Here is a 27,273-nt window from a genome sequence, read left to right as displayed (position 1 = left end):
AAATCCCAGTGGAATGACAGCAAAAAAAAGAAAGACTAAATCGAGGAAGGAAACAGATGTTGAAATTAATGTTAGAATCTTTCTGTCACAGCTTTTTACAAATCTGTCGTGTATGTCAGAAAGGGCATTTTGTCAAAGAGCGCTCACAAGATCTGCTTTAGTCTGATTTCAAGTATAATGATGTAAAAAAGACTTCAAATTAATGTTAAAAATAAGCAAAACTTTGAACAAATAGTAAGATTGTTGCCAAGTGAAACTCAGTTCTGTCCTGTCTCTTTGCCACTGCAATGTTCACTTCCACACTTACTAAATGACCAGCGGCAAACGTTTGAAAAAGAAAAATGAGCAAAAGCTCTGGGGTGAAAGCCAAGTCTGTGGTCTTTCAAGGAAGGTCAGCTTAATGTCATTGAGCTGGGAGTTATCCAGTGTGATCGGTTACACTCGCTTGCCTCTGCACTGATGTGTCAGCTCAAAGTGATCCGGATCACCTAGAACCGATGAACTGGGTTGATGTAAATGGCTGTGAATCCTAGCCAAGTCTTTGTGGAGTTAGTAGGCCCTGACATGGCTCTTACATAACAACCAGTATCACTTAAGAACCAAGTCACTCAGTGTTTATATTGGTAACACCCCCAGGCGGCTATCTGCAGTCATGCAAGAGCAGCTCCTGAATGGGAAAAGCCTCGAATCTCTAAAACTGTTGGTCAGGATTACATTGAAATAATATATTTCAAATCAGGAATAAAATCTGACACTAATTGTTTTAATGTGTGATCAAATCATGCAAAAACAACCAATAATTGAATGAAAAAAGTAAAGAAGAACAAGAATTGGCTGCCTTTCAAATCATACAGTAGCTAGGAATTTGAATTGAATACTCTTAAAATCTCTTAAAGGGGTGATGACATGACAAATCAAATTTGCCTCGATCCTCTTACTTTTTCTCTTACTCACACTTTTTTTTTTTAAACTATCGACATTTTACCAAATTGTTTCTAAAATGATTTTATACTGTCTTTTACAATTTCAGTTTCACAATTACAATTTCATTTTAATTCAAATTTAAATTAAATTTCATTTCATTTTAAATCAAGTTTGCTATTTCAATTCAAATGCAACCCTGGACAGTTGGCTTTGTAAAGTAAAACTATAGCTGCTATATTTAGTATTGTTTTCTCTCATTCACATATGCATGAGTAGTCCATCTCCTCCACTTGTAATGTCTCTGGTTATAGTTAAGCATAAATATAGGATGCAAAGAGAAATTGTGTTGTGTTTGTTTTGCCAATAACAACGTGGTAGCATGGCCACTTGAAGTCTATAAACTGACTCAAGAAAAAAGAAAGCAATTTGTCTTGGAACTCTTCCCCACATCCCAAACCAAAATGAGTTTCTATAAGACAAGAGTGAGGCAAATAAACAGACGCCTGTTATGATTGATGTTGCCTGTGTCACATGCAAAGTCTGTAGTCTTCCTCGGCAGTCCACAATTTTGGGTCTCCATATTTCAGCTGGAATAATCTGTGCTCTCAAGTGCACAGCACAAGCCTACTTGCTCTGAATTTTAACCACCAATCCAAGAAGTTCTGACTTTGTCAAACTTTGATGCCAGGCTTTATTTCTCCTTCAAACTCTCTCTTTTTTCCTATTCACTCTACGTTTCAGCCACTGCTCTGAAGCTCTGAAGATAAGCTCTCCATAAGAAGAGGTATCAGAGCACGGGACGGTAAGGAGTGGCACTGGGCATTCAATTCTGGTGACCTGTCTCGACAGAAGCTCTCTGGCTCTCACCAAGCAGCTCCACACCGCTGAGCACGTAGATGTGTGGTGTGCCGTGGTGTGAGCTGAGGTGATAAGCCTCAGGCTCCATCTTGCTTAGGCAGAACTCTCTTTTCAGCATGAGACTCAGTCTGCTTCTGCTCGGTCATAAGTGCTGCTGGTTTCTACGGGGTGGCAGCAGTAGATGATGTGAAAATTGTCTCCTGCTGTGTTTGGCGCCTACAGCCATTATTTGATGATGCATTACTTCACATCCTATTAAAGGATTAGTTCACAGAAAAAAATAAAATATTTACTCATGCTCATGTCATCAAAGCAAAAAGATTATTTGTTATAAAGACCGAACACTGAAAAAAAAGTATTTTGGGTTTGCATGTTTTAATCACATACATTGGCTTCACATGAATCAATTAAGTAACAACATATTTGTTAAAGTAATTTTAAAACTTAACTAAAAGTTAGTAAGCTATACAGATATCTCACCAGAAAATGACTTTGGTAGAAGTTGAAATCACTATATAGAATATTACTTCAGTAAAAGTTTTAAAGTATGTGATATTTATTGTACTTAGGTATTAAATACTTAAGTATTGAAAGTAAAAGTAAAAGTAAATGCAAAATGAGCAAATAAATATTAAAAAATGTTTATACACACTTTGGGCAGTAAGATTGTGTTTCTTTCATTTTGTGTCTTTGGATAAGCATAGGCTTATAAGAGGCACTTCATCCGGTACTTAGTCATTTTCTGTCCAATGTAAGAAAACATTTCTGGAATCTGCATCTGAAGTGGCATTTAGATATTTACACATTGAGCTCAGATGAGACATAGATGCATTTAACCTACAGTTACAAATGCATAAATAATGCTTAGTTTTAAAATATGTACCTTGAATTTAGATATTTGAAATTATTTAAAGCTTGGAAAAAAATAAGTTACTAAAGTGCCAGTAGGTGGCAGCAAGTGACTGTTAATGAGTGAGTCATTGAGATTTAACCGATTCATTCAAACAGCTGATTCATTCAGGAACAAAGCATTTGACTGTGTTAATGATTAAGTCATTGAATCATTCATTCAAACAATTTGTTCAAAAAGCTGAATCATTCAATAAAGTAACAGAGTCCTTACATTGCATTTCACGAGTTCGCTCTTGCATATAACAAACAGCGTAAAAGTTAAGCGTGTTTGGCAAGCTGTCCGGGAGAGGGCTCCGAGCTCGGTAGTCATTCCCGAGCCCGGGGCACTCCCCCTGCCCCATTTGGCCCGAACCCAATAGCGCTCCCCCTAGCTGGAGGTGAAGAGAAAATAGAAAGGGGGGGTGGGAGGGATGCTGAAATCAGAGATAACTGAAGGTAGGACTGCTTGGTTATTTAAAGGGACTGTAGTAATTGGATAGGGAGTGATTGCTGATGATGAATTGGCCGTGTTAATTATCTGCGCGAGCTCCTCCTGAAATTTGTTAATGAAACATCACTTGTTATCATGCAGATATTTGAAGAAAAATGGAACTCTTCATGTGACATAGATTAGCTACATTAAATGATATCAATATAAAAGATATACAGAAGCATTTTTTCTGTCTACAATTTAGAATGCCCTAAATTTTGATGATACTTTGATGAATCGATTTTAATAGATTAAATCGATTTTAATAGATTAAATCACACAGTGTATGCATGCACTCTGTGTGCTTTTGTGATATACTCGATAATATTAGATCACACATCGCTACAACAACACTTCACATATTAATGCAGAATATACTTTATACTATACTGTATATTGTACACCCCAGCCTCAACTTGAGTGGAAAATGAAATCATGCGCAGTTGTGCAAGCAGTTGATTTTTTAGGAGTCTAACTTGAAAGCAGCAGACCACTGATTCCTCAAAACTGCATTCTTGCAGTCTGTGTTCTTCTGACTTTATTTTGTAGTAAGTAACAAATACACTTCGAGGGAAATGTGTCAGAGCAAAGTAAAAGTGAAAGTTGGCAGAAATATAAAAACTCAAGTAAAGTACAGATACTCCAAAAATATCCTTAAGTACTGTAACTAAGTATTATTACTTGGTTACATTACATCACTGTGTGTTGGTAACCAAAGAGTTGCTGGCAGCCATTGACTTCTATAGTATGAAAATATATAAATAAATAAACAAATAAAAATTACTGTGGAAGTCAATGGCTACCATCAACTCTTTGGTTACCAACATTCTTTGAAATATCTTCTTTTGTGTTCAGCAAAAGAAATACATTTTTAGGTTTGGAACAACGTGAAGGTGAGTAAACAATGACAGAATTCTCATTTTATGGTAAACAATCCAATCCCTTTAAGTAAAGCATCTTCACGCACATCATCACGTTAAATTATAACATAATTGAATATTTAAAAAAACCCTAAAAGATCACAAAATTTTCTGACACCATGTGAACAGACTGAAATGTATGTTGTTATTTAGAGCTTTCTTCCAATTCCTTGAGTTATGCGTCTGATTCATGAATCATTCAAGGGCTGTATTTCCTATACAACGACAAAATATGCTGCTTAAGTATCATAATATGATGCAATGATGAAGAAACTAACTAACTAGCTAGTCACAACTATTTTCCAAAACCTTAGTAACTTCGTTGTACATCTGTCAATGAACCAACAAGATGTCCACAAAACTGTAATGACATCATGCAGATATCAAAGTAATAATGAACATAAAAATGAACGCCACATTGTTGAAGTAAATAACAGACATAGCATCTGAGGACATCTGAGGCTAATATGGGTCTCAGTTGTTTTGTTATATTCACAAATGCCATTGATTCAGTTGTGGCTTTACTCTTGCGTCACACTCTGCAGGCTGTTTGCTTTGCAAATGTTCGTTGGAACTGGGGTTTAACAGATTTATTAAAAATGCTCAGACACAAAATAATGATTAATTGATGAACTGCTATTTCTCTCATTATTCATGAAGGTGCCACAGGCAGCTACAGCAGCTGTCATGACTTTTGTCAAATAGCAACTTACATTTAGGTCTATTCCTCACACTCCTCAGTTTTTAAATGGTTTCAGAAGCCTTGAAATATAGTTCATGAGTAGTTTTTTGTCAATTCAGAGCTTGACAGCTCCACTATTTGTCTTCCATGAAAGAAATAATGGTTCAGAATGACACAAGAGTGAGTAAATAATGACTATTTATTGATTTATTTTGGGGGGTGAACTTTTTCTTTAACAGTGTTTCCTCCTTTTACAGTCTGCTTAGGCTGTATCCTGGATACAAGAATTGTATGAATGAGAGGGAAGGATTATGGCCTCTGCTGGTTACATGGGGGTTTATTATACAAATGAACAGCACGAGCCCTAATCAACCTGATGTTAAATGTGGTGACACAGAGAGGGGCCAGTCGTTTATAAGGGGTTAAGAGCTGTGTGTCAAACCAACAGCATTCAGCAACATACCTCACTCTCTCGACAGTTAATCAGAATGCAGGTTCTTGGTCTTCATGCCACACACTGATCCAGCACACATTTTTTACTTTTCTCTGGACTCCAACCTAGAGCTGCCTTCTAATGACGTACTCATTCACTGTCAGCATGGAAAGGGGAAAGGTGACTTAGCACTCTCCTTGACTGTTAGCAGTTTTAAAGGGATAGTAGCCCCCAAAATTTAAACTCTGCCATCATCTAATCAACCTCTGTTACTATCTACCTTCATTGTATGGAAAAGAGCAGACTGGACATTCTGTGCACAATTTCCTTTGTTTTTCAGACTCTCTGTGTGTGTGTGTGTGTGTTTGTGTGTGTTTATACAAATACAAAATAAATGATCTACAATGATAATGTTTTTAATATCTGATGTAGAATTAAAAAAAAAAACTTTAGTGAAAATGAAATTATTAAAAAGTAAATCTGAATGGCATGCTATTTTGTAATTATTTATTTAAAAGAAAATGGTTTCAACAAAACCACTTTACTGCTTATTAATATTATTAATACTGTATTTAATATTTTTTTGACAAGTCAAGGTTAGCTCAGGGTGTAAAATATGATATTGTGTGACAGTGTTAATAACCGATTGAAAAAAAATGCTTTTTATACAGTACATCACATTTATTTTTACCTGTTTTATATTATTTAATGTTAGTACATAGTAGTAACTACCATGAACATTTAAATTAATCATTTAATACAATGAATTTACTGTGTGCATGTTTTTGCATTGTACTTATTAAAAAAATAATAACATCTAATAATAATAATAATGTCTAGCATCTCAATAGCAACAAAAGTGTTTTGCAATATAACACAACTGTACATGATTCCTTAATTTTTAGTAAATTTAGTAGATGTGTACAGTAGGATCCATTCATTGTGTAAATAAAATGGATTTCATTATTATTATTATTATTGGATTGTTATACCCCACAACATTTTTAGAATAATTAAACTAAAGCTTGTCATTACTGATTTTGGAATGACAGAAGGATGAGTATATTATCAAAGAATTAATGAAAGAATAAATTATCAGCTAAAAATGTTATATGCATGCACACATATAAACATGCAAATTCACAAACAAACACAAGACCCTGCCAAAAAGATCTTAAAGAGCTGCTATTTTCTTACGCGTGTCAAAACAATATGAAAATTCAAACTGTAAATCCAGCAAAGGGGGAAAAAATAAAAATAAATAAAAATACAGGATAAGAAGCAAGGCAAATCAGTGCGTAATCCTTTGGCGTCACGTGCACTACATCCTGAACTTGGCTGTAATGCTGTCTGCTAAAAGAAACCACTTGGCCCACTCCAAGCATACAAATCAATTACTTACACACGCATCTCAGCAATAACCGAAGCCAAACAGATATGAAATAACAGCTTGTTCCATTCCCATTCAGAGTCTGACTCGTATCTCTTCTGGATTAGAATTGCACTGGCAGTTGATATCCTGTGGTGGATGTCATTTTCCCGCAGATTCGCCTTAAGTCAGCACTAATTCTTTATCTTTCTGTCTCTTCTCTTCACATCTCACTCCCTTGCTCTTTCTCTCATTCGAGGGTTGAGCTGACTCAGAAGTTGTCAAGAAAGATATCCGCTCAACATGCCCATCACGTAGAAATGAATATAAGCAGGACTGTTTTTTAACATCTAGAGGTGTGCTACCCAACCTGTGCCTGATGGACCTAACAAGTTGCCTGGCTTCGGGCTGCATTTGAGTTCACAGTTGCTTTAACGTGTTTTACCTTTACTTTTTGACACATCCACTGTCGAAAGTAGTACCTCACAACTGTTCCCTTAAAATAGCTACTTCTATCTCATTTAATGCATACAAACATAGTTTAAAATAGAATAAATCAATGTATTTAGTTGGATTCAGTGAGGTTAAATCATATTTTTTGATTTGAATAAAACCATTTAATTGAGTTGTTACAATTTTTAGATTACTGTTTATTTTATTTTCTTCAGTGCATGGTCTTTCATATTTAATCAAAGCTGTGAGTTTAGGTTGAGTTCAGTTCTAAAATGCGTCACTGGCAGTTGCCTCCGATTAGTTTGCCAGGTTTAGATATGATTTAATATGATTCATTTCTAGATATTATTGGAATAGTCACTAATTAATGTTGTGTAAAGAGTCCTGAAGCTGTCATTTTGCTTCTTCGCTTTATAAAGCAGCACACATCAAAGTGCTGGTGTTATCTCCTCTTGCTCTAAAAGTCTCGAAGGCTGAACTTCAATAACTGGAAGTGTTGCATCATCTGCCAAGTTACTGAGCTTGCTTTCGTATTTGGAATTGCAGCTTTCACAGTTCTCATTGTAACCCTCTTAGTGAACCAATATACAGTATAGACCAGGGGTGGTGAATGTCAGTCCTGGAGAGCCTTAGCCCAGCAAAGTTAACCAAGCTAATCAAGGTCTGAAGGGTTACCAGGAAGCTACAGGCAAGTGAGTTTTTATTAAGGTTGGAGCTGAACTCTGCAGGGGTGCAGCTTTTTTTAGGACCAGAGTTCGCCACCCCTGGTATAGACCATGAAATCAATTGACAAGTGCAGTGTTCTGTCTTGTGTTGACATATTTCGTATTGAATAAAATAAGTTTGGATGGGACATACTGAATCAATGCAATCCTAAATAAATAAATGAAGCCAAAAGGTTGCTACTTACTTGCTGGTCAGTTAAATAAACATCAATATATAAGATGTACATTGCGACCCAGGCTCATTTGAAATATCTACTTATACTGTATTTCTGCAAAACTCCAAAAATGTATGTACAAATCACTGCAGTTTCTAATTGAAATGATGACTAGAGGGAGTAAAACTCCAACAACTTGTATTGCCTTCTACACAAACTGATATTTTTGAACGTTAGCATTACATATACATGCATGGTTTTCTAACTCAGTAGGTTTGCTCGGTAGGTCACATGATATGGCATTGCACTTGTAAGGTGAACACTCTGGAATCCCATGAAACTATGGTTTAATAAAACAGCACAAATTGCTGCATGTAAGGAAGTTAAAATAGCCCTGTTATGTCAGTGAATGCATTTTATATCACTTTTTCCTTTGTTAAAACTATTGGGTAGGTGTAGGGGTTGGGTTTGGTTGGTATAGGGGTTATGTTATCTTCCACTATGATAGAGCATTAACCTTTTAGCGACACTCCCAGGACATTTGAATTCTGAACCACAATAGCACTTGAAGTGACATAATAAAAACACAGCAATACATGCCTGTAACAATGTAATAAAAACGTGGCCATGGTCACGTATTGAACGTGTTTTAGCACCACTCACTGGACATTTCACTATATAATTCTACAAATTGTGAATTCAAGGTCTTTAAAAGCCATATTTTAGACTACAAAAAGTTTAAAAGGGAGTTGCATTGTGTTTGCTGGTGTTCTCAAAACTTACACAATCAAGTCAGACTCAATCATAGAGTTTGAGAACTTTTTATAATTTTACAACATGTTATGAAGCTTTATATTCATACTAATTTCAAAGATGGAGTTTCAGAATAATCTCTCCTTATTTATTCTGAAGTCTTAGTGTAACACTTGCCTCTGGCATTCTATAAACCCTTGACACTTCATCCATGGCTTGCAAACCTCATACAGCTCTTTAATGGCTCAAAGTCTCAATTTGTTCACACAATTTTGCTTTAACAAGTTTTCGTCTGAGGTTTGTCAGTTGTAATAGCAACTTTTTAGGATGATTGCATGTTGCATCACTATGACTAACCAATCTGAATTAACCTCAAGGCTAAATTCCTCTGAAATTGAAGTGGACATAGGAATAGTTGGAACTTTTCTTCATTTAATGGTATGGGAATGCCTGCCTGATAGTGTTATAATCTTAAAAAAAAAAAAATTAACATTAAAGAAATAAAAAAATATATAATATAAAATTACATCATGATAACAGAGAGCATTTTAAAAGAAATCTTACAAAATGAAAATGGCTGAGGTTGAGTATTTGAGATGTAAATGTTTTGATGTTTATTTACTGTATTAAAGGGATAGTTCACCCAAAAATGAAAATTTGATGTTTATCTGCTTACCCTCAGGGCATCCAAGATGTAGGTGACTTTGTTTCCTCAGAAAATCACAAACGAAGATTTTTAACGAAAACCGGTGCAGTCTGCCAGCCTTATCATGGACGTGAATGGGCACCAAACCTTTAAAAGTAAACAAAAACATGCACAGACAAATTCAAATTACACCCTGCGGCTCGTGATGATACATTGATGTCCTAAGACACGAAACAATCGGTTTTTGTGAGAAACTGAACAGTATTTATATCATTTTTTACGGTCACGTCCATCTGTCATGAGCACGAGTTTGGCATCAGTCACGTCACATGTGCACGCGCTCTGTCGTAGAATACGCAAACTCCGGAAGCCGCGATCTGTCGCATGTATACGACACTCATTGTTTACACAGTGCACAGAGATTGTGGGTATAGCGGCTATTCAAAATGGTAATTACTTGCGCGTATCCTGATTGTTTAAACCGATTTAAAGCTAAAAGATTACGTTTGCTTGCGCAAACTCATCCGGGACTTTTCACTGATTTCCCCTTACGGCGTTTGCGTATTCTACGCTAGAGCGCGTGCACATGTGACGTGACTGATGCCAAACTCGTGCTCATGACAGATGGACGTGGCTATGTATCAAAGGTAAAAAATGATATAAAACTGTTCAGTTTCTCGCAAAAACCGATCGTTTCGTGTCTTAGGACATCAATGTATCATCACGAGCCACAGGGTGTAATTTGGATTTGTCTGTGCATGTTTTTGTTTACTTTTAAAGGTCTGGTGCCCATTCACGTCCATGATAAGGCTGGCAGACTGCACCGGTTTTCATTAAAAATCTTCGTTTGTGTTTTTCTGAGGAAACAAAGTCACCTACATCTTGGATGCCCTGGGGGTAAGCAGATAAACATCAAATTTTCATTTTTGGGTGAACTATCCCTTTAAGGAGCATCAATTTTACATTATTTGCATGTTAGAGCAATGAATAACCATTCAAACACATAATGGAACATGTCCCAAACAAGTCAAGACGAGAAAGAACTTGTTATTAAGAGGTTTTGTTAAACACAATCAGAAGCAGTTCAGTTGTTGCCAAGCAACATCACAATGCTTTGCATTAAAATAGAAGGTAAAACTTTATCAGTCAACTCATGTGATTCATAAAATCACAAGTGTGTGCATATCACAGCTATGGATTTTGGTTAATCCAATTAGAATTTAAAGTCAGTTTTAAACATTAGTTTTCAAGGTTTGAGACTAAAATGTTAAAATGTCAAGATGTTTTTGCACTGATAGCGAACTTAATCCGGCTATAAATCAGCAATTATTTGTTTAATGATGTTTAATGATAAATATTCTCTAAGTATTCACCCAATCAATTTCTATATAAAAAGAGAAATGATTCAAATGAGATGAGATTTTAGTCACAGCACTAGCCTCTAATCTATTCACTTATCTTAACATATCTATGTTGTCTGTATCTCAAAAAGTTTCAGTTGTAGAGACATAATTATAAATCCATTCTCTAGCCACTTGTCAAGTTTCCCATTAATGAGAAAGATATTCTTAAATTTGGCATTGTTAAAATCTCTCACCAGTGGTTACTGTTACTATGAGAATGTTATTATTGTCAGGAAAAAAAATGTAAACCACTCTTCACTGCAGTTTGCTAATTATAATTCTAGTTTATGAAACAGAGTCCTTTAAAAGAGCATGCATAATTAACAAAACCTAAAAACTGGGTATGCCTAATGAATGTGTATAAGTATAACACAAGCACATAATCACCTTATCCTTATGTAAGAGCACTGTATTAGACAGTGAGGTCATTTTATGTTGAGTGATACTTGATTGCACTCTGCATTCCAATGAGAAGTGTGCTGATACCTACTTTTAATGCAGCAACATTGCACTAGAGACTCTAAAATCACCTTGCCGCATCAAATGGTATGTTCTTCCGCACACATGTACACACACTCTCTGAAGTAGTTGCTTAATAAAAATAAAAAAAATCACAGAGCGAGCACAAGCAGATTCAGCTCAATATGGCATTTCCTAGTTGGTTCTAAGCTGAGCAAAGATGCTCATGCAACTCACGCACAAAGCAATTAATCAAAAACTCATGGGTTTGGGGGAATATATGCAACATTTATAACTAGCGGATTAGGGAATGTGAGTATGCATCATCCACTGAGTATGAGAACAATGCCAAATCCAGTTTTCATTCTCTGAACCCCAGAGAAACCGTAAATGCATTTAGAGTCATCAAAGATGTCTTGTAATAATTCTTAAAATAACTAATTATGAATTATATTATCTTCTATTAATTATGATAATGAAATATTTCAATTTTCATTAAAACATCAGTTACTCGTAATTCTCTTGTATATGGTCAAGAGTAGCATTTATTTATTTATTTTTTAATGGAAAGGACAGGATGTGATGTGTGGCTGGAGAATAGACAGCTATTTTTTATGGGTACTGAGGGTGGAAGAGAGCGCTGGTCATTCACTCCCCCTACCTACAATCCCTGCCAGTACCGAGACTCAAACCCGCGAACACGACTACCCCATAAAATAGTTATGATGTATTATTGTAGGCCAGCTTATAAATTAACATCACTCTGGTTCTTTTGACACAAACCCAATAGCAATAAACCACTGACCTTGGATTATTACAGAAAATAAGAACTGTGACCAACAAAGGTTTATGATTCATATTTGTCTTTTGTTCACAATGATAATGGTAACACTTTAGTTTAAGGACCAATTCTCGCTTTTAACTAGTTGCTTATTAGCATGCATATTACAGGCATTTTAGCTTAGTACATATGAAGCACATATTAATACCTTATTCTGCATGACCATATTTTTGATCCCTTAATCCCACCCAATACCTAAACTTAACACAACATAGGCTCATTGAAAATACATGACTCTATATACATTTCTGCAAAAGTGAAAAAAACAAAACAAAAAAAAAAAAACCTGTGTATGAATCACTGCAGTTTCCAGTTTAAATGAACACTAAAGGCAGTTAAACTCTGACATCTTTTATTATTTTCACACAGTATGATTTACTCTAGGGCTGCCCTTAACTAAAATATTTTCTGGTCGACTAGTAGTTGTTCATTTTAAGCATTATTCGACTATTAGTAGCCCTTTATTAATAAACCATATAAATCATAATATTAAGCCTTTAATTACCTACATAGCCTACACTGAAAAAAATGATTCTGGCCCCAATTAAATTAAGCATAATTCAATTTTGCTAGTTTAAATCATTAAAATTTAGTTTTTGATTTTAATTAATAAGTATTAATTGGTTTAAAGCGAATTACACGTGTTTTAAATCCAAGCCATGTGAATTAATTAAATTCAGTTACATATTAAGTGTGATATGGCGTAGCTTGTCAGAGATTTACGTCTCTGTTTATCAATTGCCGCTCCAGCGGAACCTGAACGGAACGCACGTGATGGAGATTTACTACTAATCAAAGCACCGGCTTCATTGACTAAACGCGCCTCACAATATCGTTCGATATATTGCCCAGCCCTATTATTTAACATAGTGATGTCAAATACACTGTCCAGAAAAAAATGTCTCTGCTTGAATTTAAATTCTTAAAGGATTTTTTTTTTTTATTCTTAAATTTCAAATACTAAAAGGGTTATAGTTGCCCTAAAAATGAAAATTCTGTTGTTAATTACTCACCCTCATGTCTTTCAAAACCCAGCAGACCTTAGTTTACTCTCATGAATGGCAGACGGTGGTGCGGAGGAGTCTGTATTTTTGTTTTCTTTGTGCACAAGTGTTCTCGTAGCTTCATGAAATTACTGTTGAACCACTGATGTCACATGACTATTTTACCAATATCTTTAATGTGTTTCTTGGCCTAAGAACATTTCAGTTGAGTTGCGTTGCTGTCTATGCGGGGTTGGAAAGCTCACATATCTCATTAAAATATCTGAATTTGTGTTCCATTTGCAGGTTAGGAACAACATGAGGGTGAATAAATGATTGGATCATTATTGCTGTGATTTTTTTTTTAGCATGTTATATGTTTGGCATCATTTGTTTTAAAAAGTAACATGTTAAAAACATAATAAACACTGCAATAACGTTGTTTAGTACTATAACGTTAGTTTAGTACTATAATTACCCCTGATTGTATAGATTTGTCAGTTTTCTTTCTCATCTGCTTCTTTCATCTCTGCATCTCCTTTCACTTTAACTTAAAAAAAAAAAAAACCTGCTGTTTATGATGACATACTGATGAGTTTTTGTGCATATTGGCTGGTAAATATCAGTTGATACCCAACCCTACTAATAACAGTTTCTTTTTATTTAAATATAGGACAGTCAAAGAGATGACTCCTTGAAAGACCCAGAAAACATCACCATGGGCATACCTGTAAAATCCATTACAAATGGCAGTTTGTTGCATGACATATGAACAGTTGTGCCTGTTTCCACATATTTTTTTATTAATTTTGCAATTTCAAGTCAGCACTCAACAATGTGGCCTCTTTCACCTGTGAATTTTTGTTAATTTTGATTTTTGTGAATGTGCAATGTTAAAGTAAGCACTTGTCTTCCAAACACTTGTACATACAAAGAAACTGTTACTGAATATACATTTGATGACATTAAAAATAAATTCAAAACATTAAACTTGTTGTGTGTATTTGCAAAGCCATTTAAGAACCTCTCAAGAAAAAAAAATATTTTTAAGGTAAGTGATTAAAACCATTTTGAAATTTAGTCAACGAAATGTGATTATTTAAATGTAGGTAAAATAAATTGATTGCAACCACTTACCTTAAAAAAATTTAGTAAATTCAATGAATATTTTTTCTTCAGAAACAAATAAATAAATTAAGAGGAAGTAGCATAATTAAATTGGGCTGAAATTACTCATTTTTTTAATACTAAGTTAACTAAATAAAATTGATTAAATTCAAATAAATGTGCTTGTTTAAATTTAGATCAAATCAATTGATTGCAACCACTTACCTTAAATTTTTTTAGTAAATTCAATGAATCATTTTTTTCAGTGTAATATGCGCTCAAGTTTATAATAATTATAAATGTGTCAGGGAAAAACAGCAAAGAGACTGTGTTAACGTTTTAATAATTTATTGATAACTAGTGTTTTCTTTTTTTTCACGCTTAAGAGATGAAGTCTGAGACACTTCATCATTTCCGCAGTAATAATGCGCCTGTATGAATTTTTCATACGGATTACATAATCTGAGAATATTTGTTTTACATTTCAATTGTATCATTTAAAAGTAGATATTTCACTCTCTATATATGTATTTTTCATGTCTGCAAGGCAAGTATACACAAGGTTTTGAAGTTTCGCATTTAAGTTCAGAGAGACCAAGATGGTAGAAAGCTCATCCTGTGTGCTTTCATTCTTTTACAAAAGCACAACGTTTCGCTGTTATTCTGAGTGCACAGATAAATGTTGAATCTTTACAGATTAGAAAGATGTATTACATTTACCTGTATGACCAAGCTCAATCTGCATAAGGAAGTTAAAATAGCACTGCTGCCTCAACAATTGTGTTTTTATACCACTTTTGCATTTATTAACACTATTGGTTAGGTTTAGCATTGTGTTTGCCGTAGGGGATATTTCCAACATTATAGAGCATTAACCTTTAGCGACACTATTGAAAAATTTGAATTCTGAACAGCCACAAAACGTACCACAAGCAGTGTAATAAAAACACAGCAATTTGTGCTTGAAACTAATGTCATAAAAACATTCAACGGTCATGTATTGAATGTGTGTTTTGGCACCAAGCTCTGGACATTACACTTTGAAACTGCGGCGTAACATGCAGTAAGGTAAGTAATTGCGGTGCTGCAGAAATGAATATAGAGGCACATATTTCTTGTAAGCCTGGGTTGACTTAACAACTACTTCACTATTAATAAACAGCAAATTAGAAGTTTACTGAGAATAAGTCAATCAGCTAATAGTTAATTAATAATGAGAATTGGACCCAAACTAAAGAGTGACCATGATAATCTTCACAAATGAGCATAACTTTTATGATTTTTAAAGTCTATAATATATATATTGTAGGCTATAAACAAACTACAACATGGTCGCATGACTTCACTGTTACCATTACTAAGCTTATGAAAACTCTTAAAAAAAAAAAAAAATAATCCTGAAAGTTTGGGTTAGAATAGTTTGCAATAGCATGGTTGTAATAAAAAAGGCTGTAAAAGAGAAACTGTGAGTAGATGAGTTTGCATGATCACATTTAATGTCTACTTGTTAGCAATTTAGCTACTTGTTAGCCTTTTAAAAGACAAGTACCATTTGGGTGTTCATGGGTGTTCATGTATTTAACCAAAACTATTAAAAAAAAAAAAAAAAAAAAAAAAAAAAAAAAAAAACATTGACAGTGGAACTGAAAGTACTAAAATGCTAACATGTTTCGTGTTTGGCCTACACAATCCATTTAGCACTCTACAGTATAGTGAAGTTGAAACCCCAGAAGTTTCATTGCCCATGCTTGAAGCTATGTACATTTTGCCATCAGTGGAGGCCATTTGCAGATAGCCCTTCAGAGTGCACCAGTGCACATTAGCATTGGAGATAGATGGTGGCAGGTTAGAAGGGCAGCTCATTAAGATGCATTGATTTTTATCTATCTGCATGGCTAGCTGAGCCAAACATTAAAGTCCTTCAAAGATGGATCTCTTTAAATTGAAAGCAACTATAACTGAATTTTTACACAGGCTCAATGTGCCTCTTGGGAACAGAGTAGGGATTTGGTCAGTAATAAAGTACGTAAATATCAGAAGAAAAAAATTAAAACGTTAGTTTACTAAGTAAGTGCAGTCATGCAAAATGTCACAAACTGTTTGTTGTGGCTGTTGTGATTGCTTCTTCAGGTTAAGAGAGACTATTCACACTTCTGTTGAGTGTTCACAAGGGCAGTGTGTGAAATCACATAAGTGAAAATGGTAGCTAAGGGCTTTAGCGATCATCACACTGTTTGCTCCAAATGGCAACTTGGGTTCCATTAAGACATTGTGCACTATAGCGCTGCAGGGGCTGGTGTTCAACTTTCTTTGGTAGTATTGGGAAGTGTCTGATATCCTTGTCCATAATTCAGCTCTACAAACTTTTGTTGTGGGAAAACCTATTTTTAATTAAAATTAGGTAAGAAAAAGTCTAGAATACAACCACAGTGTCACTGACTCTCTGATACCGCTCCATATACTTTAGACTTTCAATTTCAAGATCAATTTCACGTCAGTGTCAGCACTTGGCAGTGTTTTTAAGATCATCCCAGGCATTTGTTGGCAGATATCTGAATATATTTAAAGATTATTTGTCAGTCCCCTTGACATCAAATCAATTCCCCGACACTTCTAACTGAAATCCTGTGTACCATTTTAAGTCCAAAGTAACATTTGTTGTTAATTTCACTTATTCAGAATGTCTTCAGACAGCCTGTCTTGTTAAATTGCAAATATCTATTCTTTTAAAGGTAAAATTTTTATGTGATGCATATTTGTCAGTCATACATAAACGAAACAGGTAAAAACAGATAAGCGGAAAAAAAATCATGCCATAGTAACTAAATGCATCATTTTGATTCAAATAATCATATTTTAAAATGCAATTCATTGCTCAGAATCAGCATATATTTGTTAACTTTACAACTGTACAAATGCACTGTAAAAAGTGCTACACCCAGAAAGTAGGTTTTATACATCAATATACTTTTCCTCTTTACTTAAAATATATCAGTTTTTATATAACAATATGTTTTAAGTAAAACTATTGCCTTTTATTTGGGTAGTTATTTGTATGTGATTGTTGTGTACAAGAAATGTTATAAAAGTGAGTTGACACACGCAATTTATTAAAGCAGCTGTCGATGTGGCAGGTGTGTTCATAAAACGTAAATGTTTTTAAAAAAATAATAAAAAAGGCATTATCCCTTTTTCACTGGCTGGGACTTTCTCAGGCTGATGCAGCATCATCCTCGGCACTGTTTGTTCGCTGCAGATCTGGCACTGATTAACAAGGTAAATTGAGCAAATTTAGTCAAATGATTGGCGATGTAAAGTCACGCAAATCGTTCACTCCAGGGAGCTAAAGTTAGGTTGGCAAATTGTACTGTTTAGCTAGCTATCCTGCACACATGGCAAGCTAAGTTGGCTGTACAGTGCTAAGCAGTGTGGTCTTGTAGGCAACCTTCAGCAGTTGAGACCGTGTTGTTAATATGAAATTAAATAAGTGATGTAGTCATGCAAGTTCATTAAACCTAATTAAAACGAGTACAAGTTACTTGTAACAGCCCATAAATAAGTTACCTGTACCAAGAAAAGTAGGTTTATCTAACTAGTACTATTAGTTAAGTCAACTTGATTTTGTTGCATTTGTATTAAGTAATATTACAGTGTTTATTATACTTAAAAAGGCTGCAAGTTGGCTGAACTTAAAACATCCAATGCAGCCACTTGCCTTACTTTTTATAAGTTAGATCTAGGTATTACTTTTTACAGTGTAAATGCATTAAGTTAAAAAGCATGAATACGGTTAAAATATGGCTAGCTGTGCAAAAAGAAATATTCAGTTAAAAGTTGGAATTGCCATTTTGAAACACATTAATGGATTGATTGGAGGGTAGAGTACAGGTGAAACAATGTCCTTTTTTTGTAAACAGGTGCACCACCAGTTCATTGATTATGAGAATACATTAATAATGAATCCATGTGCCATTTGACTCTATATTGATTTTCCCATGAATGTCTGATTGACACAAGCTTGAAAAGTCAAGAGCCAATTGATTCTCACTTACTTCCATGCACTATCCTCTCATTAGAGGATGCCTGGATGCTCCATGCGCCTCGAGATGTTACATCAAGGCTTTCAACCTGGTGAGACGGCACCCTCGACACACATACGCCTCCAAACGTAAAGCCTTTGATTACACTGGATTTCAGTGACTTCCTTTAAACCATAAACCAAAGCCTTCCTGCATGCAACATCAGGTTTCGAGCAACCTTGTGAAAGAACTTCAACCAAATCCGAAAACAACATTTCACATAATGTGAGTGAGGCTCCTGTGAGAACACTAACCATGCTTCAAAGCAAAATCTGCATTAAATCTGTGTGGGTGAGCAGGTGTGCATGAAGATGCGGCAAAATGTCTGAGACACTGAAATCTGTGACTTTTAAGTATGTTATTTTGATGAATATAAATATAGTTTTGAGCAGGTCTGAGTGACAAAATGTTGGCTAAAGATTAGCTAAGAATTCCCCAAAAAATCTATCTGACAATCACAAAAACAAAGTCTCAAATGTATAACCTTACAGCTACAGACTTCTATACAAAGTGAATATGCTAATCTCCCCAAATTGCTGTTTTGCTGTAATCTGCATAATTAGCACTGTTAGCTCAATTGATGTTGACATTGAGAGAAATAAAAACACACTGACAAAAATTGCATTCTCCTGATTGTTTTCATCAAGGCACCATTTCCTCTGTAAGTCTTTCAAATGCAGAGATAATAGGCTTATGTTTCTCAAACAAATCCTGGAACACATGTCTTAAGCCATTCATGATGCTTAATGCACAAAAGTCAAGGCAGCCTCTGAAATACTGGCCAAAATATGGCTAAAACCAAAACGTGGTGTTGAGCATGTAAATGCTGCTAGCTACTGAACTCTAGTCCTGTGACACTTTTAAAACCACCATAAAGTCCCCGATGTCTATTCATAATCATGGAAAATAGTCATAATTTTGTTTTCCATGAGCATTTTCAGCTTCCGAATACCAAAAAAGGCATCACTGATGTCAAAATCTGGGTAGACATGGTAATTCCGACATTAGAGTTATCATAATTTCAGAAGGAGATATTTTGCAGCATAGTGTAATAATTTGCAATTTCGGCCTGGAACAGAAGTTTTGAGTTGTCACGATGGATTTGATTTGAAAAATCAAAAGTATTTTTTTTTCTATGTCTCATGAATGATGAAAGCTTCCGTGAGACATTTTTTTTCCATCAGTATCGGCCAAAAAAAAAAAGTGCATTGTTCAGTCAGACAAGCTGTCCCACCCCAAACTCATACCAATGGATGATGGACTATATTACTGTGTCTGGCTGCTCAGACAAACAGAGCAATGTTGAAAGTGCCACAGAACCACAGTGTTTACACTCTCTAGGGAAATTAATCTATGAGAACGGCTTACTTATAGTTGTCTCTGCACATTAAACTGGAAATGGAGATAGTATTCTACCCTCCAAAAAAATTACAGACATAAACATTGTTGAAACAGATTAGAGAATACTTTCCTGACTGTGTACTTTCCAGTTTCAGAGATAAACTGTTCCAAGCAGGTGAATTATTGATCTTCTCAACTCAAAGAGGAAAGCAAACTGTTTTAAAGAGGTTTACCAACAGGGGGCCAAAAAGGATCCAGAACACCCAGTAAGAGAATTTCACTGTAAGTAAAGAATAAGTAAAGGTAAAGCCATCATATACTCACTCTTATTTTTTTCTAAACCCATATTTTAGGGTACAACAGTGCTAAAAGCACCCTGGGGTAAAAGCGCATTTGATATTATTTTCCTCTAAACCACTAGATGGCCAAAACATCCGCTTTTCAGGATACACATGCAATTTTGCACGCAATCGTGGGCAGCAGAGCAAAGTCGATTCTGTGCTTATTTTGATCTAATATTTGATGTTTTTAAAAATGTTGTAGATTTAAGTAGCAAACGAGAATTGCTAAATTTGTAAATATATCTTGAGACAAATCTCAATTATTTTCTGTTTTGTTTAAGATATTTAAAGCAACAGTTAACGTAAAAGTATGGTATTTGGGGTAAAAAGCACCCCTGCTGTTGGGGCTAAAGGCACAATAATTAACATGATCATTAATAGAAGGCTGACTTTTCTATTTGTTGACATGATTTTGTTAGATTCAGATGGTAAATATCGTATACTATGTTGGGTGTCCATCTTAAAGATAATCACCATGTTTAGAATGAAACCATCATATTTAAAAACATGCTATTAATCATATCGTATAATAAAATATAATTTGTTGTTACCACTGTAAACCTGTATTAAATTACTATGGGTTCTCCTTCAATGCTTTCAGAATCTTTACACTTTAACATGATTTTGTTTCTGTATTTTAAAATACATGTTTTATTTTAACATTTTAATGACAGTATAATTTGCTCTGTGCTTGGTATATTGCGCTGGTTGATATGTAAATGAGATGTTTTGTTAGTAATTGGGCATTGTTAGTAAATCACCCACAGAAATTTCCCCTCCCATCAGCGCTGTTTTGAAATTGCATTCTCATGCTAATTTGCCCTGTTTAGTAAAACTGGCCCTTAAAGCTTGACAACTGTGGTAACTGTAAACTTCCATTATACAACAAAATGGAATTAATGATTTTAGTGTTCCACAGAAAAATAAAACGGCATATGCTGTAGGTTAACAAATAAAATAAATACTTACTCTACTTACATTTTTGCAAAACTCCCAAAAAGTGCCTATTATTAAATTATCAACGAACATTATAGTGACAGTAAATCAATGTTTATTCCTCATCACCTCAAAACGTTTAATATAGTGCGTGATTTGTAAGTGAATACATTTGGATGTTTGCGCCATAAAACCAGCTTCATATGTATGGCTATTCTAAAATAGTAAACTTGCTCGGTAACTCACCTGGTTTAAAGTAGAGTTTATTGTGGGTGGAATGCTATTTTCAATATGTGAAGTTATATTTACAGGCTTCTATTGGATAGGACAGTAGAGAGCAGATAGGAAAGCACTAATTTGAAAAGTGAAAGGGGGCGGGATCAGCAAAGGACCTTGAGACGGGACTTGAACTTGGGTCGCCGTGTGCACAGTTATGTTATATGTTGGCACGCTAACCACAAAGTTATTGGTGCTGACTCAAATGTGATTTGTACTGTGGCCGAGAGAGGCCAACGCGCTGCAAACAAGAAAACACATGCAAACAGAAAAAAACGACAACAAATTAAGAAAACATCTTCATCAGTTTGACAACACAGATGCTGCAAATCCTCGCAATGCAAACACAAATACGAAAACGCGCTGCAAATTCTCACAACACAACCAAACTCAGAAACGCGCTGCGAACAAACGAAGGCGCTGCGAACACACGAACGCGCTGCATATAGCATGGAACACAACGGAAATGTTTCAGGGGGACCTCAAAAAGTGACGAACCCATCTGGGACCTGATTATTTTGTTCAGTGGCTGTTGGTCAGAGCAGAGGTGTTATCGGTGAACTATCACCTTTTAGTGATAGTATAGTATTACTTAAAGGTGATAGTGATATAAATAATCAGGTAATATAGTGATATAAATAATCAGTTCCCAGATGAGTTCGTCACTTTTTGAGGTCCCCCTGAAACATTTCCGTTGTGGACCGTGCTATATGCAGCGCGTTTGTTAGTTTGCAGCGCCCTCGTGTGTTTGCAGCGCGTTTCTGAGTTTGGTTGTGTTGTGAGAATTTGCAGCGCGTTTCCGTATTTGTGTTTGCGTTGCGAGGATTTGCAGCGTCTGTGTTGTCAAACTGATGAAGATGTTTTCTTAATTTGTTGTCGTTTTTTTCTGTTTGCATGTGTTTTCTTGTTTGCAGCGCGTTGGCCTCTGTCGGCCACCGTAGATTTGACAATTTTACCACCACATTTCATTTCCGAACTGCGGCATTACTTACAAGAACTAATGTAATAAAACATTTCCACATTCATGTTTATCTGTTTTGGGAAATACAGAAGGTACTTTCAGCAATTGTGCAACATAATATAATTTTTCACCACAGGAACGTTTTTCCAATGAACCCGGGTTTAAATATTACTATTTGTTGTATGCTTATCAAATACCACAGAAGAAAGCTGAGGACGGGTGAAGAACGTGCAATAATGTGCTTGTGAAAAGGAAATTTTGATTGTAAAGAAGAATGCTGAGAGCAGCAAAGGACAGCCAATGTCACAAAGCACCAGGCCTGGGGAGAGAGAAAAATCTTAATGACTTTTCTGACCCTCAGATGAGAAAGTCCCAGCGGCCTCAGGGAGTCTTGAAGGATTAGACTGCCCACTCCGCAAAAGACAACAAGCCTTTGATACTCCTATAACAGATTATTTGATGTTCGCGATCGTACTTCCTTCTGTTCAAGATCTTTTGCCCTCAAACAGGAAATGTGAAGGGTGATCTCATTCGTATTCAGATGTCGCACATGTACATTTCTGTATGTTCAGAGACTCAAAGACACTGCAATGCACAATATCAATGCATTGACATCATCTACAATGTAAAGCCTTTTAACTTTAGAGACATGCATATTCTAACGAATCCTCTAAGAAGGGTTTGAAACTGAAATTGCTGGAATTTCTAAGAGGGCATCGCCGCAGGTGACAAAGTTCAATACTCAGACTCATTTACAAGTAAATGACCTTTTTTAATGGCAAATTTATTTATAAATGAAATCTAGATGGAACTAATGAAAGTAATTTGCACTCTTTGTATTGATGAATTTAATTATCATGAGAGCTCAACAAGCATGAAACATAAGTGAAACACTGCCAATGTGTTTAAAAATCACACTAAATAAACTGGAATGTGTTAACTATATGCTAAATTAATGAGGACATCAGACATATATCATTGTTATTATAATTACCAATACCTATGAATTGCATTAATTAAAAACCTCAAAGGACTCATAAACATCCATATATGTGTACAGCTTTGCATACATACAAGTTTTAGTGCTTAACAAAATAATAATAATAAAAAAAAGTTTAGAAAGACTTTACATATACATAAATATGAACACATTATAGTATGACACAGTGTGGTTTTGAATTCAACTGGCTGTTAAATACCATTTTCTTTTTGATGGTTTATTCAATTCATGTTATTTAAACCTAAAAAATATTATGATATCACAGAAAAAGCAAGTTCATCTCTTTTTAGGCATGATTATAGTTCTTTTAATTTCATAAATAACTCAAGAGGCACTTAAGTATCTACAGCTATCTTTGCTGTAATCAAAGCATGATTGGTATATTGGACTTACTAAATTAATAATTAATACGCGCACTACTTAAAATTCACATAAGGTCACTGCGCTTCATGCCGAAAACAGTAGAGCAGTAGAAAATGCCATGATTTCATTGATCTGGTCCTCAAAAAGGACATCTTGACAGAGAGGGTTGATGGTGGGTGGTTCTAGAATATTTATTACATTTTTGACTGAGCACAAATTCAACCAGCCTTGAATAGCATCATTCACTGATGAAGGGTTTCAGAGACCTTTCAAATCACAATATGTGGGCTGAACCAGAAACTTCAATTCAGCAGATTCAGCTGCAGCTACATAAAAATCACCAAAAAACTTATTTTGTCAAAAGTGTCACAAAACTGTCTCTCAAGGAACTGAGAAGCTTTCAAAGGAGATGAGCAAGAAATGTGATAAAAGAATGAGTCACAATCAAAGTGATGCAGAAGTGATGATAGAAAGTACTATTTACAGTACACGGTAAAGTACAGTACAAGCAAATATTAGCAAAGCTGCAGAAGAAGTGAGACTCACAAAAAACATCCCAAAAGTAACACAACCACAACAAAAACTGAGAGGGTCAGCAGCTGTAGGACAAAATAACCCATGCTTTGGAACTAAAGCATGTATTTAAGAACCTGCAAAAAGCCTACACAGTGCTTATTCAGTGATCGTTAAAACATATCTCTTGAGGTCTATGTGCTTTATAGTTTTGAGCAGTCTTTGAAAACATGTTTGGGGCAGATTCCGCTTCCAGATCATTTGGAGAAAGAAGATAAACTAATTTGTCAACCACCATAGTTCAAACATCACTGCAAAATAATCAGAAAAAGTTGCTAATGTCAAGTAATGAATGAAAGCTTCCCCAGTGAGATTAACAGTGAGGATCTCGCCATTAAATCGGGATGAGAAAATCATTTTTTCCATGTCAACAGTTTTGAATTTTACAGGAGGAGTGGGGAAAGCCATCAAATGGGTTTTGCATCTGTCAGCTTATGCGATTTTGCAAAAGGTGTCCCTTGTTGTGCATGCTGTGATGCTGAGTCTTTACTGGTGTTGCAGTGCCACCCTTTTGAACATCCAATGAATTACCAAGACTGATAACATTGCAACAGTACAAAAGGGGAGGTGACAAGTCTTATAACCAAAACACAGTGAAAAACTTTTTGCTGTCCACAAACTTTTTTCACCATAGTGTCCATATTGTATATATTGTATGCAAGAGATAATGAAAAAAATCCCCAGCAGGATCACCTTGAAGGGGTTTATTTACAATACTGACTGTATTATCAGACTTAATACACAGCTACCTGGCAAACAAATGCATATATTGTGGTAAAGTTACACAGCATTGCATGGACAATGCTCATTATCAATAAATATTTGCAGAATATTGTAATTGGCCAATAAGAATAAAGTTTATATAATTGCTTACTTTTGCTTTGGCAAAAACTGACTATAATGAAACTGACCTGTGGGTCCCAAAATAGTTCCAACCTTTAATCTAGAGCAACGGCTCTGCATGTAATTACAACGTAATTACTCTGCAAATTGAACACTATAAAGTTGAGATCTTACCACTCGAGGCTATGTGTAGGAAGAGGCGAGCGTCCGAGGCTCTGATGGCAGCAGAGTACTTGTCCTCTTTGCCCGGGACCTGCACTTTCCGCTCGGGCATGATTCGGACCCTGAGCCGGCCTCCCTCCGCCCCCAGCCACCACTCCAAAATCCGCGTTAGGTCCATTTCCATGAACACAACCGGCGCGTCCTCGTACACATGCAGCCCGCCACAACCCGTTTTGACCATCTCTTCGCTCACCTCCACCACAACTTGATTGGACTTTCGACTGGCGTTGGTCAACCCCAAATTCAAAACTTTCGGCATGGGCCGCTTCTGTCGATACGGGAGCTGTCCAGTGCTGGATCTGTTGAGGTTCATCGCTGCCAACTTTACATCAAGCAAACTGGCGATGGTTTTTTGCAACGGAACGCAGCGCATGAGCAAGTTCGCGCGCACCGTGTAACATCCGTTAAACGACAGACAGTCCCCGTTAAGCGGGCGCTTTATAAACAGAGCCAAGTAGTAACGCAGCAGCGACGGGACGGCGAAATCCACCGAGAGCGTCTTCCTTTTGATGCGAGAGGTGGAGGTCTGGTTGGAGTCCTTTCTGTCGGTGCCGTTGATGAACGCGGACGTGGGAAAAGTAGTAAGTGCGTCCGCGGCTCTCTGAGAAGCGCACTGCAGCTCCGGTAGAAATGCCGCAGACCAAAGAAAAAAGTAGAGTATCCGTGCAATCATGATTTAGGCTGAAAAGATCCTGTTTTCTGTTGATTCTGCTTCACTCTGGCACCCTCACCCTCTCTCCAAATGGGGTGCTGAATCAGGAAACGAACGGAGAGCTAGTCCAGTCTACATTTCTTCTTGTGCATTAAGATGTGTTTGCTTTTATCAAAGCTCTTGAGGTTGCTATTTAATTCCCGCATATTAAAGACGAATCATCCACAAAATATTTCCTTGGTAAGCTCATTAAATCGCACAAAAAAGATTCGCCTCTTGTGGAGCTTCTTGGTATGCCTAACAAGTTCTCCAGGGCTGCTCAAAGGCTCCTTGTATCTGCATGCAATACCTCAGAGCAGAGGTGCAGTATCCTCTTATTAAAGATCTTCAGCCGTCGTATAATAACAAATCCCTTACACGTTTAACATGTCCACTTTTCGACAAGCCAACATATTTACACGACAAACTGCGCGCGCTGAAAATCAAACATAATCCATAGCTCACCGCGTTTATACCGATAATAAGCAGAAGTTTGTTTTTAATATTCGGTACCTAAGAATACTTTTCGCTTTTTTGGACGTGGTCTATCTAAATCGAGCGGGTCTTACCTGCGTAGCCAGTCAAAACGAGGGCGCCTTTTCAGCGCGAGCTGCTCATTTGAGGCTGCAAATGCCGCGTGTGCGCGAGCCCACTGTGCGCGTGCCACCACGGCGCTCCGATTTTTTTTTTTTTTTTTTTCTGTTGGGTTGTGAAACTCACTTCTGCATCTCTTTATGACGTCAGCAGCAGCAGGTCGTTACACGCGAATATGAGGGTCGCGCTTCGAGCCCCTTAAAACTACCTTGATTGGAGTCGACGCTCGTTGAGGCGCAGGAAACTCACTGAAATGACCGAGATGACACCTCCGTATGGCGGCATTGCGCCGTAATTAGTTTTTAATGAAAATCTGTGTATGACCAACATCGCCTCCCAATTATTTAGCTACTCAGAGAATCATTCACAGCCTCTGTAATTATGTCATTCTACGTCACAAAGCGATTGGATCAAGCGCTTAGATGCGTCAAACGCAGACACACTTTTTTATTTTGCTTTCCCATAAAGACATGTACACCTATTATGATCAACTGAAGTATACTTTTGCAGTACTAATTACAACAGTAGATCAAATACACTATTGGTTACTTTTATTTTAACAGTTTTACCACAATCCTAAAATAGGCTACGTCAGTGCCATCTTTAAATATCACAGTTGAACATAGCAATAAAACATGTTAATAAATCACTTTTATGCGTCTTCTAGACTATAAAAGAAACTGGGATTTCATCTGCGATTGATAGGAAATAAATGAGGTAATATAAATATTTCATGTTTTTAAATGAAGAGCTTCAAGTTTTGCTGGAAAGCTTTTCTAAGGTAGGTAAGAATTGCATAATAAAATAACAGACAGACAGACAGACAGACAGACAGGCAGACAGACAGACAGACAGACAGACAGACAGACAGACAGACAGACAGACAGACAGATAGATAGATAGATAGATAGATAGATAGATAGATAGATAGATAGATAGATAGATAGATAGATAGATAGAT

General features: G+C 36.0%; 1 protein-coding gene across 1 annotated transcript in view; it reads right to left on the bottom strand.

Moving 5' to 3' along the window:
* LOC141295380 (ALK tyrosine kinase receptor-like) overlaps positions 1-26,319 on the bottom strand; it is a 406,769-nt gene extending 380,450 nt beyond the window's left edge. The window contains exon 1 of the mRNA XM_073826587.1: positions 24,980-26,319. Coding sequence (XP_073682688.1) covers positions 24,980-25,700 — 721 coding nt within the window. The 5' untranslated portion in view covers positions 25,701-26,319. The remainder of the gene's footprint in view (positions 1-24,979) is intronic.
* Between the last annotated feature and the right edge of the window lie 954 nt (positions 26,320-27,273).

The sequence above is a fragment of the Garra rufa genome, chromosome 21 (assembly GCF_049309525.1).
Source record: "Garra rufa chromosome 21, GarRuf1.0, whole genome shotgun sequence".
Lineage (NCBI taxonomy): Eukaryota > Metazoa > Chordata > Actinopteri > Cypriniformes > Cyprinidae > Garra > Garra rufa.
This window is presented reverse-complemented; position numbering and strand designations above follow the sequence as displayed.